Below are 12,546 nucleotides of genomic sequence, written 5' to 3' on the forward strand. Positions count from 1 at the left end.
GGATTGGGTTTCAACATATGACTTTGCGGGGTAATACAAACGTTCAGTCTATAGCAACATATTAATACAGATGTTTGGCATATCTCAAAAAACATGACAATATAATCCCACTCACCCCCCACACACACACACACTCCCTCCCCTACTCAATCTAACCACCTACAATTAACTGTTGTTAATTCTTTAGATATATCTTTTCAGTCCTTTTTCTTATATATGTGTTGGTGTGTCCTTTTAAGCACATTTAAAAACAGTTTATGTTGTATGTATTGTTCTAACCTATTTTTATATTAATACATCATGAATTTTCTCATTGAGTATATACTCTTCTACAGCATGATTTTTTAAATACGTTGTTGTTTTTGTTGTTTTTTAATTGATTTTAGAGAGTGAGGAAGGGAGAGAAAGAGTGATCGGGTGCCTCCTGCACACCCCCTACTGGGGACTGAGCTCACAACCCCGGGCATGTGCTCTGACCAGGAATAGAACTGGAGACCTCTTGGTGCATAGGAAGATGCTCAATCTACTGAGCCACACCTGCCAGGCTACAGCATGATTTTTAATTGTCACACAGTATTCTATCATGTGGATTTACACCACTGTTTAATCCCATTGTTTCAGTGTTTTTATTATTATAAACTGAAATGTAGTAGTACAGATGACTAAAGAAAAGGTATCTCATGTCCTCTTCCTGTTTCCCCAGGTTTTGGAGCCCTCTCTTACATCAGAACTCTACTCAAATAATCCTCTGAGTGTCATCTCAGGACCTTGGGCACACTCATGGCACGATGGCCAACCTTCAGGAGCACCTGAGCTGCTCCTCCTCCCCACACTTACCCTTGAGTGAAAACAAAACCTTCAATGGACTGCAAGATGAACTCACACCAATGGGGAGCCACCCTTCACCCAAACTCCTTAAGGACCAGCAGGAAAAGGGGGTGGTGCAGACAGAGCTATCTGAGGGCACGAGCAGCCCCATCACCACAACAGTGTTGACAAGTGTAAGTGAGGATTCCAGGGACCAGTTTGAGAACAGCGTTCTTCAGCTAAGGGAACAAGATGAATCGGAAATGGCCATGTCTCAGGGGAACAGCAACACTGTGGATGGAGAGAGCATGAGTGGAACTGAAGACATCAAGATTCAGTTCAGCAGGTCAGGCAGTGGCAGTGGTGGGTTTCTTGAAGGACTATTTGGATGCTTAAGGCCTGTATGGAATATCATTGGGAAGGCGTATTCCACTGATTACAAACTGCAGCAGCAAGGTAAGCTATAGTATGGAGCTGGAAGATGTTTCTTGTGTAAACACACCATCATCAATAACAAGATAACCTTTGGCCTGTGGGTAAATTAAAGAACTAGTGCCTAATGAATACTCATATCAGTTCCCCATAGGCCTTCTGAGTGGAATGGATTCACATTTGGCTGGTTTTTTTAATCAAAGCCCATCTTTTGTGGTTGTCCAGTCCAGGGTGTCCAGAGTAGTGTAGAGAAGACAATCCATGATGGTTATAAGGAATAAAATGTTAGACCTTCCGTTCTTTATCTCATCATTTAAAATTTTATTTTCATGCATGTTTTTATATATATTTAGTATTTTAATAAAGTTGTGCAGATATCTAATTTATAAATAAGTCATAATATTTGCAAATTTAAAAATTTGTATTCAAAGTTTATACAATCAAAAAGTCCAGTGGCCACTGGACTGATCCAAAACCAGACAGCAGCCACCTGGCACTGCCCCTGGTGACTGCAGGCCTGTCCTAGGGGGGCAGTGAGAGGAATTCTTCTCTTTCAGTCTTGGCACAGAAAGCTCACATTTTGAAGAAAGACAAAATATCTAACCAATCTTGAGATGCATTATTATTTCTAGATCCCATGGTTTTTTAAAAAGTAAAAATTTAACTCCCATCACTGGGTAGCATGTATATTAATATATTCCAATTCAAGCATTATGATTTTGAAGTAAAGAGAATACATGGCCCTATTGTTCTTTATAACTTCATTTATGTTCTTTGCAAGAACTTTTTATGCCTGATAACAAAAGAAATAATGTAGACAATTTGGGACATACAGGTAAATTCCACCCAAAAGGTTAAAATAATCTGCGATCCCTAGTGTCTTGAGAATAACCACCATTAGTGTTTTTGGTATATATTATGTTAGTCTCTTTGTGTGTGTATGTGTGCCTTAAAAACAGAGTCATACTGTTTTTCACTTTATAATGTAAACATACCCCATATTATCAAATATACTTTGTCAGCATCATTTTTAGTGGCTGCATAATATTAAATTGTGTGAACATGCCAATTTTATTTAAGCAATCCTCTATTGCTTGACAATTTGTTTGCTATTTTTGGTGATTATACCACACTGCAACAAACACCTGTCTATTACTTACTTTTTGCACATAACTTTGATTACTCATTAGGGTAAATTTTAGAAGAGAAATGGTTGGGTTCAAAGGGTTTGTTGCTTTTAAGGCCTTGATACACATCTCTATAGCTTTGTGTAAATGATTCTGTTGTTAGGAGAGCTCTCGTTTAAAAATTTCAGAAGGCAAAAATATAGACCAGAAATAAGATTCTGTTTTATTTATTTTATAATTGAATGTTGGACTCTGTGGCCCTCCCTTAAAAAATATATTCAACCTGGCCGGTGTTGCTCAGTGGTTGACCGTTGACTCATGCACCAAGAGGTCGCTGGTTCGATTCCTGGTCAGCGCACATGCCCAGGTTGTGAGCCAGATCCCCAGTGGGGGGCATGCAGCAGGCGGCCAATCGATGTTCTCTCTCATTGATGTTTCTATCTCTCTCTCCCTCTCCCTTCGTCTCTCTCTAGAAATAAATAAAAGAAAAAAAAAATTTTTTTAATATATATATTCATCTCTTTTATCAGGACTGTTGACAGCCTGTCAACATTAGTCACTATTAACTGCTTTTCTCATGCATTCTGTTTTTCCTATTTGTGACATACTTATCCTAAACCAATACCAACCCCTCCCCCAGTACCCCTTCTCCATAAATATATTGGAATTTACTGGTATATCTGTCAATTCCAGGTATACTTTTTAGGATTTGTCAACCAAGCCTCCATTCGCGATCCATGCAGAAACTCTTTGTCAGTACCTGGATTTTGTCTGTCTGTCTGTGCCTCTCTCTTTTTCTTACATATTCCCATACTCTGCACATTCTACCCACCCCCCACAGTCTTAAGGTTTCAAGGATATTAAGAAATAATTCCTTGTCATACAAAAGTTGGAAACTACTATGTTAAACAGTCTTATTATTTTTTAAATTGGTAATAAACATAAGCACAAGGAGGAAAATAAAAATGACTAGTCATCCCACAGTCCAGAGATAACCACCCTTGAGTTGTATTTTTAAAAGTCCCCTCTTCTCACCCAGTTGGCATGGCTCAGTGGTTGAGCATCGACCCACACACCAAGAGGTCGCTGGTTCAATTCCCGGTCAGGGCACATGCCCAGGTTGTTGGCCCGATCCCCAGTGGGGGCATGCAGAAGGTGATCAATTGATGTTCTCTCTTATTGATGTTTCTCTCTCTCAAATCAATAAAGAGAAAAAATTTTTTTTAAATTCCTTCTCTGCTTAGACATAAAACCTACAAATATCTGCTTATTTGTTTTGAGGCCTTAACTTATCCATTCTCATAATTATTTTGGTGATAATTGAAACATTGAGGTTCAGACACATAAAAGGTATAAAAGACATGTTCTGTGTTTGTGAAAAGGAGCCTTTAAATTTTTTTATTGTTCTATAAAGTTGCATTTAATTTGTCTTCCAGTGGATTATGTGACTTTCAGAAAGGCTTATTGCAGGAGTAAATAAGAAACGGGCCTGGTCAGCTTCAGCTTCCAAGGACACAGCAGCTGCCTAACTCTGCAGCAGATGACAAGATATCCTATTGTGGGCTGGTGTTGCTGTAGGCTGTCAAAGAGATTTGCTAGCCAGAAACTAAGTGTAGTTTTTTTCCTTGTCAGCTCTGGGATCAGAGAGGTAATCTTTAATCCTGGATTACAGTCAAGCAAAGGATAGCACATGCACCAGAAGTGTCCCTGCATTTGGTACTTAGGAGGAAATTTCACTAGATTTTTTAAAATGTTAATGATGTCTTCATCTCTCATTTAATTTGTTGGTAGTAAAGTCCAAGTAAGGTGGTACTGTGTGTAATTGAAATATTTTATTTCCAAATAGTCCCCAGTCTCAAAGCAAGTATTGTCAATAGATACGTCTGAATAAACAAAGGAGAATTTATGCATTAAAGTGGGTGGGCATGTGGCTTTTTCTCAGTCTTTAGAAGCATGGTGGATATTAGAATTAAGATAGTAGTCATAGTGATGAATCAGAGAGAAGATGAAAGCTGGGAAAGAGTACCAGTGGTACAGATGTAAAAGCAGCAGAAAATCTGGGACTAGCCCTGGAGGGAGCACAGCCAATTTCCATTATTATGAGGTTAGTGATCTCGTTCATCAATGATCTGGGCTCCAGTTTTTCACATTCTTATTGCAGTGTTTTGTTTTGGGTTTTTTTCCCTGCCCCTTTTCTATTCCTTGCCTCCTTACTAGATATTGACAGGGACATTGGGACAGGACAAGATGACTAAATCACATCCATGAACTTTACTTCTGGTAATCAGTTCTAGTAAAATTGATTTAAAGGTGGTTGAAGTATTACTTTATTTTACACTGTGTTTTTGAATTACCAATGCTATCCCCTTTATTTGTCCATGGGTAATTAAGATTTAGCTGAATAATACAGGCATGAGCTGCTGTTGGTAGATGAATATTTTATTCCTTATTATGATGTCCTCAACTTTTGGTATATGAGTACTAAATTTGTAGTTTAATGATTCATTTATTTCTTATTTTATAAAAACACTTAATAATAGGCCCTGGCTGGGTGGCTCAGTTGGTTGAAGCATTGTCCTGTACACCAAAAAGATTGCAGGTTTAATTCCTGATCAGGGTACATACCTAGGCTGTGAGTTCAATCCCCACTCAGGGCACATACAAGAGACAACCAATCAATGTTTCTCACATCAGTGTTTCTCTCCCCCTCTTTCTCTTTCCTTCTTCTCTCTCTAAAATCAATAAAAACATATCCTTGGGTGAGAATAATACAAAAGAAAAAAAACTTATTAATAGGCATTATTTACTTAGAATACAGTAAATTATAAGGTAAGCATTATAAAATGATATGAAAAGAAAGGATTATTTAACAAATTGTGTTGGAATCATTAAATAATAATACGGAAAAAATTAGTTTAAATCAGCCCTCACATCATATACCTAAATAAACTCCAGATGTATGTAAAGGTTAAACTTTTTTTTTTTATCCTCACCCGAGGACATTTTTCCATTTTTTGTTCAGGTAGAGTGGGAGGGAGAGAGAAGAACAGAGAGAGAGAGAGAAACATCGATGTGAAAGGGACACATCGAGTGGCTGCCACCCGCACAACCTACCAGGGCCGGGGACAAACTGCAACCGAGGTACGTGCCCTTAGCGGGAACCGAACCCGGGTCTCTCAGGACCGCAGGCCGACACTCTAACCGCTAAACCAAACTGGCCAGGGATAAAGGTTAAACTTTTTAAAAATCAACTATAGATAAAATCTTAGATGACAGAGTAGCCAGTAGAAGAAAGTACAAAGAAAATTTCAGGCAACCACAAAAAAATTTTGTTAAAAAAATAAAATTAAAAGAAAAAGGCATTTGTAAAAAAAAAAGATTCTCTTCATATTTTCTAAGAAATAGAGAAGCTCCTTCAAGTTCATGAAAACTACAAGACCCTGCTAGATAAATGGACAGAGGATAGATTTGAGAATTCATACAAAGTAGATGTGAGTGTTAAACAAATGTAAAGAAAATATTCCACATCACTGGCAATTGAAGTAGTACAAACTTATAAAACACTATTTTATACCAAATTAAATTAGCACCAAAAAATAATTGGTCATATTCATGGCTGGCAAAATTGTCAGCAAAAATTCTTTTGGGCACCAATTTGGAATGTATACCGAGAGCCAGAAAACTGTACTCTTTAATCTAAGGATTGAGTTTGAGGAAGTAATATAAAGAAAGAAAAATATATTTTTATTTCAAATTAAAATTAGTAAACAATAAAATGGAAACACTTAAGTACCAAAAAAAGGTGAGGATACAGTAAACAACTATTAAAGCTTACAATAAAAACCATGTAAATACACGGGGAATACAGAATACATTGAAAAGAAAAAGTTATATATCACATACAACTTCTACATAGCTGCATCCATGTGAACGAAAACTAAAAGAGGATGCAAACTGAGTGTGGAATGGGATAGCAGATAAAATATGTGTTTTTCTGATGTTTTCTAATATTTCTAGTATTTAATAGTAAATAAAAATTGAGTAGATTAGGGAAAAAAGACACCCAAAGATTGTGTAATTTTAATAGTTATTGTATTAAAGCCCTGGCTGGTCTGGCTCAGCAGTAAGAGCGTCGGCCCTCGGACCAAAGAGGCCCGGGTTTGATTCCGGCCAAAGGCACGTACCTTGGTTGCAGTTCATCCCTGGCCCCAGTTGGTGTTGTGTGGGTGGCAGCCAAACGATGTGTCTCTCTCACATCAATATTTCTCTCTCTCTCTTTCCCTCTCCCACTCTGTCTGAAAATAAATGGAAAAATATTCTCAGGTGATGATTAAAATAAAAAAAATTAGGGTAACTTGGGCTTTTATAAAATTATTCAGAGAAATATTACCCAGTTATGTTCTTGCTCCATATCTTGTAATACATAGTACCTTATTCTGCCCTCAGCATGGTAACAATGACACTGTTTAGTTCTTCACTAGACCCTAATAGTAAAACTCTCTCAGAGTATACCATTAGTATCTGTGCGCCCGTGTGTGCTGCACAAATAAGCCCATGGGGACGAAAGTGGGGCTGCTTGAGACACTCAATGCTTGTCTGTCATTAGAAACCAGAAAGATATTGAAAGCAGTCAAGTCTATAACTCGCTGCTTCCTCCCAGATCTCCCTTGGTGATTTCCTATTTGTGAGTTATTTGTATTTTAGAGAGATTTGCTTTGACATAGCATAGATTCCCTCTCAGTAGCACAGAAACCTTTAATACTGCTGATATCAGAATGGGATGAATGCCCATGATATAAACCACCCTCACTATAATTTTTTCTGCTCTACTAAGTTATATTTTGAAGGTCATGTTTTAGCCATTGTGATGAGAAGCCACATTTTATTAAGAATCTACAGAATTTCCTTTCTCTTAAAGTGGAGAAAATGAGAGAAGAGGGAAATGTAGTTAGTTCCCTTCTAGATACGGATGATCTCTTTCTGCTTTGGTTTCACATGGCATATGGTGAGTTGCTTTGCTTTTCAGACCAGAGTATCTTCAAAGCCACCTCAACACTACTTTGTTCAGTGTTCTGCAAATAGCAGCCTTTTCGTAATCAGTGATCCACCAAGAACGTCTCATAACCTTTAACGCTGCCATCATCCTCTCACTCCGTGGGGCTCCTAGCTCCTTGATGTTCATTTCTTACCATGCAGTGCTTTTTCTGTTTAAGTTTCATGAGATTAAAGCACATCCTGATTGAATTTTTGAAGTGCTTTATTTTAAATAACATTTAATTCATTATAAACATAATATACACTTATAGTTAATTTTTTTTTAATACATAAAAGGATAAAGAACAATATGAATCACTAATAATGCCACCACTTAGAAATGACTCCTGTTAGATTTTTGGTGAAAAAGATAAAAATCAAACTAACAAAAAGAGAAACTTGAAAATATTGCATGTATATGAGTGACACTCTTAGTTATTTCATGATGGGCAATGTAGAATAGTGGAGAAAGTACTGTCCCTGGAATCAGCCAGTTCTAGAGTTCTGGACCAGTTTTGCCACTTGTCATCTCTGTGACCTTGGGTAACTCACTTAACCACCCCGTGTCTTAGTTTTCTTATCTTTAAATAACCATAATAAGGTTGAACTTGTAGGATTGTTGTAAGGATTAAACACATGAGCCATGTAAAGCACTATGCTAGTGTCTGGCATAGTAACTACTAAATAAAAAGTAAATAGTAATACAGCTATTATGCATAATTAGGTTCTTAGGAGAGTATCATTGAAAATTCATTCAGCAAGAATTCATTGAGCACCTGACTAGAAATTCAAAGAGGAATAAAAGAACACTTATAATGGGTAATGGGGTAGGAATAGTGATATAGGGATAGATGAAGACTGAACATGTAAGCTTGAAACAAGGAGGTAGGAATGTCAGTATGTATTGTTTGGAGGAGAGTATATTGGAGATACTTAATCTGCTTAATTACACTGGTTAAACATTGATACATGTGAATACATGGGAATATCTGATCTGTAGTATCAAGGCACATAGAAAGGTTCTAACTTTTGGTGAGTTACCGGGTGGGAGACAGAGGGTAGAGGTCATTTTGGGTGATGGTAAAGTTGGTTGGTACCTTTGGAGTGGCCTTGTAGAATGGTCCCTAAGCAAATTCCAAGATCTTTTTAAGCTTGTTTCTCGCTTGTGTGCCTAGATACTTGGGAAGTGCCATTTGAGGAGATCTCAGAGCTGCAGTGGCTGGGTAGTGGAGCCCAAGGAGCTGTCTTCTTGGGCAAGTTCCGAGCGGAGGAGGTGGCCATCAAGAAAGTGAGAGAACAAAATGAGACGGATATCAAGCATTTGAGGAAGTTGAAGCACCCTAACATCATCGCTTTCAAGTAGGTCAAGGCTTTTTTTTTTTTTTTTTTTTTTTTTAAGAAATAGAGATTTTTTTCCCCCTCAATATATACATATACATTCCTGCTTTGAAAGATAAGTTAAAAACACACTACAGACTGAGAACTATGCTAGGTGCTTCGGCAGAGTCCCAGAGAACTGTTAAATTAGAGTCATGTCTTTAAGGGGTTTATAATCTAGAAGTTCTTTTTGCCAGAGGATGTCCTGCTTGGAAAGGATGTAGATGGGGCAGAGAGGGAGAAAGTGGATTCCTGCCAAGCAGTCAGATCTGCTAAATCAACCTCATTTATCAGTAGGTCACCTCCAGATAACCTGAACATCCTAAAATTCAGTTAAGAAAACAAAGTTAACATCTGAGTGATCAGAGAATGGTTAGCCCCTGTGTGATAGCTATGCTTTTTATTCATTTCTATTAGCATCCCTTCTTAAATATTAACTTGTACTAACAGATACCTTCAGAGTATTTCTCCCAGCCTCATTGTTTGCTGGGTCGCTTTTCAAATAATGCCAAACACTCAGTTTTCTAAATCTAATGATAGAGTTCTTGGTGATAGCAAGTTATGTGCTATTTTCATTTCACAAAGTAGTTGTTTTCAAGATCTTTATAGTTTAGACCACTATTTTCATAAAATTGGCAGGGATCCCTAACAAAAGGTGGAGGCTCAAAAGTAAATTTGTGGAAATCACCAAATTTGGCAGTGCTGAATTCTAAATCTGTGTAGTCTCTTCTATCTTTATTTCCCTCTCTTACCAGCCTTCACATTGTGCCCTAGGCTTGAACAAATGAATGGTGAGTGGCTTTAGAGGCGGGAAGGTGAAGAACAGGAAAGGTAGCTCTTAGGTGGTGTAAATGTGTAGAAACTAGAACTTCTGTAGATAGATAGATAGATAGATAGATAGATAGATAGATAGATAGATAGATGACAGATAGATAGATGATAGATACATAGGTAGATAGGTAGGTAGGTAGATAGATAATATGACCAATGAGAGTACAGTTAAAAGTGGAATAACTTACAAATTCCCTTTCCCTAAATAGAAGGAACTTCTCCCAGTCCCCAAGAGTGATCCTTTCTTGATAAATATGCTCATTATATAGCTAAACATGTGATGTGATAATTTTTCACTGGAACCACATCCCCAAAGTAAGGAGTAGAAATCTTAGATACAAATTTATAGAAGGAATTTAAATGTGTATTAAGGCTGAGTTTTGATTCCCAAACAAGACCCCCCTTATGGAAAGGGAAAGGGGTGTAAAATGAAGACGCTAAACAAAGCATCTGGGTTTATGCCTCGTGGGAGGAGACCCATGCTGAGGCCTGGGAGAGAGCTTCAGCTGCTCTGGTGATTCTATCACTGGTTGCTCTACTTGGGCCAAGAGGATGTGAGACTAAAACAAAATGCTCTCGAGACCAATTCTGATTTTTCCCAAACTGATCATTTCAAAAGACAATAAGAGGATTATTTTTAAACACACCACCAGAAACTCATTTCTTTCTTTCATTTTACTTCACTGAAAGAATCTTCACTCCCAGTACTACACCATCCTAATGGAAGGAGGGGCCTTCCATTTACCTAAACTTTAAAGCATAGATCACTAGGGTGCTGGGTTTGAGACAGAATATTCTATAAATTAGCATGGCCTTTTGGCCTCCTGGAATGAAATAGGCTGTGTTTCCCATATTAGAGGGTTTTCCAGGTAGAATCAGTGTCTTAAGAGGATGGGTATGAGAAGCTTTATTTTTTCTTCCTTTCTTTTGCTTCTTCCTTCTTCTTCTCAGCCTTTTCCCCCACATCATCCTCTGACCTGCCTACCTGCACATGCAGTTTTCAGAATTTTGGACAAATATTGCCTTGCTGATGCCCAACTCTTTAGGCTGAAGATGCTTGAATACTCTTTACCTCTGCATGGAAAACAATAGTGAGACTGTGTTCCTGGCCCATTACACCATGCTCTTGAGGCATTGTGCAGTGTTATGTCTGCAGCCATCTGTGCCATGTGTTGCTTGGCCAATGAATCATTCAGGACCGTCTGGAAGACATGAAGGCGAGATTAGATTTTAGTGCGTCTCTCTGGATACTGGTTTCTATGCTTACAGTCCTCTTGAAATAAGAACCACGTATAGAAGGGGAGAGGCAAGGAAAGAACACTATATTCTTTTTTCTTCCAATTTTTTAAAGCAACCTTTTAAGAAAACTCAGGTTAATCTGACTGTTCCTAATGGAACTGAGTAACAAGAATAAGAAAAGGCGGTTGCAGTTTGTCTCTGGCCCTGGTTGGTCGTGCGGGTGGCAGCCACTCAATGTGTCCCTTTCACATCGATGTTTCTTTCTCTCTCTCTCTCTCTCTCTCTGTTCCTGTCTCTCCCTCCCACTCTACCAGAACAAAAAAGGAAAAATGTCCTCGGGTAAGGATAAAAAAAAAAAAAAGAATAAGAAAAGGTGGCAATTAGAAGTGATTATAGTGCTATTATTTATAGTTAGTAAGAAGCCTTGTCATATACAGGGCTGATGGGAATGATTGCTTCTCATTTGTCAGTCAGGAAAGATGAAACGTGTGTAACATATCACTGTTAGACACTTTCTATGTTTGTGTGACAAGTTAAAACATAGTTGAACAGGATACTGAATAGCTTCAAACAAATATTTATTCCCATATTCTTAAGCATATCACATTATTTCTCTGTGATGGAAATTAAATTGTCGGTAGTTGCTGCAAACTTCTGCTCCACTGAGGTTTCCTACAAGTCAGGTAACAGAAACTTGAAAAAAATTTTTTTTTATCCTCACCCGAGGACATTTTTCAACTTTTTGTTCAGATAGAGTGGGAAGAAGAGAGAGGAAGAGAGAGAGAGAGAGAAACATCGACGTGAAAGGGACACATCGAGTGGCTGCCACCTGCACAACCAACCAGGGCCGGGGACAAACTGCAACCGAGGTACGCGCCCTTAGCGGGAACCGAACCCGGGTCTCTCCAGACCGCAGGCCAACGCTCTAACCACTGAGCCAAACCAGCCAGGGCGAAAATTTTTTTCATTAAAAATTAAGATGTGCCCTGGCCAGTTTGGCCAAGAGGTTAGAGCATCGCCCTGCGGTCCAGAGAGTCCCGGGTTCGGTTCCCGCAAGGGCATGTACCTCGGTTGCAGTTTGTCCCTGGCTCTTGTTGGGGTTGTGTGGGTGGCAACCACTCGATGTGTCCCTTTCACGTCGATGTTTCTCTCTCTCTCTCTCTCCCTCCCACTCTATCTGAACAAAATATTGGGGGAAAAAATGTCCTCGGGTAAGGATTAAAAAAAAAAAAATTAAGATGAAATCTGGGTTGCTTAGAAAATGATGAAGAATAATAGAATAGCTGTGTGGCATTTGACAGGCACATCAAAGCAGGGAAAATGAAGACTAATTCTTTCATTTCTTTAGTGTTATAAGACTTGCACATGATCACAAGCTATCATGGCCTCTACATTCCTTCATCACTTACAGCAGCCTGAGAAATAGGACATGGATTGAGAGCTGGCTGCGGACTTCAGCTGGGTGTCTTGTAGGTAGATTGCTCTCAATAACTGCTCTAGAAAGTTCTAAAAGAAGGCATGCATACCACTAAGGAGAGAATTGCGTATGGTAATTTTTCTTCTCCTTTCTCATCCTCACAACCAAACTGTGAATTAGAATTAATATGAGTATTTCCACTTTTATAAGGTAACGATATTAATGTAGAAAACCCCGAAGTGCTGTCCATACTGAAGTTAAAGAGGAAAGAGAAGCAATGTG

General features: G+C 38.4%; 1 protein-coding gene across 1 annotated transcript in view; it reads left to right on the forward strand.

Moving 5' to 3' along the window:
* MAP3K13 (mitogen-activated protein kinase kinase kinase 13) overlaps positions 1-12,546 on the forward strand; it is an 83,335-nt gene that overhangs the window by 42,643 nt on the left and 28,146 nt on the right. Inside the window, exons 2-3 of the mRNA XM_036243161.1 lie at positions 704-1,263; positions 8,576-8,759. Coding sequence (XP_036099054.1) covers positions 789-1,263; positions 8,576-8,759 — 659 coding nt within the window. The 5' untranslated portion in view covers positions 704-788. The remainder of the gene's footprint in view (positions 1-703; positions 1,264-8,575; positions 8,760-12,546) is intronic.

Source organism: Molossus molossus, unplaced genomic scaffold (genome assembly GCF_014108415.1).
Source record: "Molossus molossus isolate mMolMol1 unplaced genomic scaffold, mMolMol1.p scaffold_m16_p_5, whole genome shotgun sequence".
NCBI lineage: Eukaryota > Metazoa > Chordata > Mammalia > Chiroptera > Molossidae > Molossus > Molossus molossus.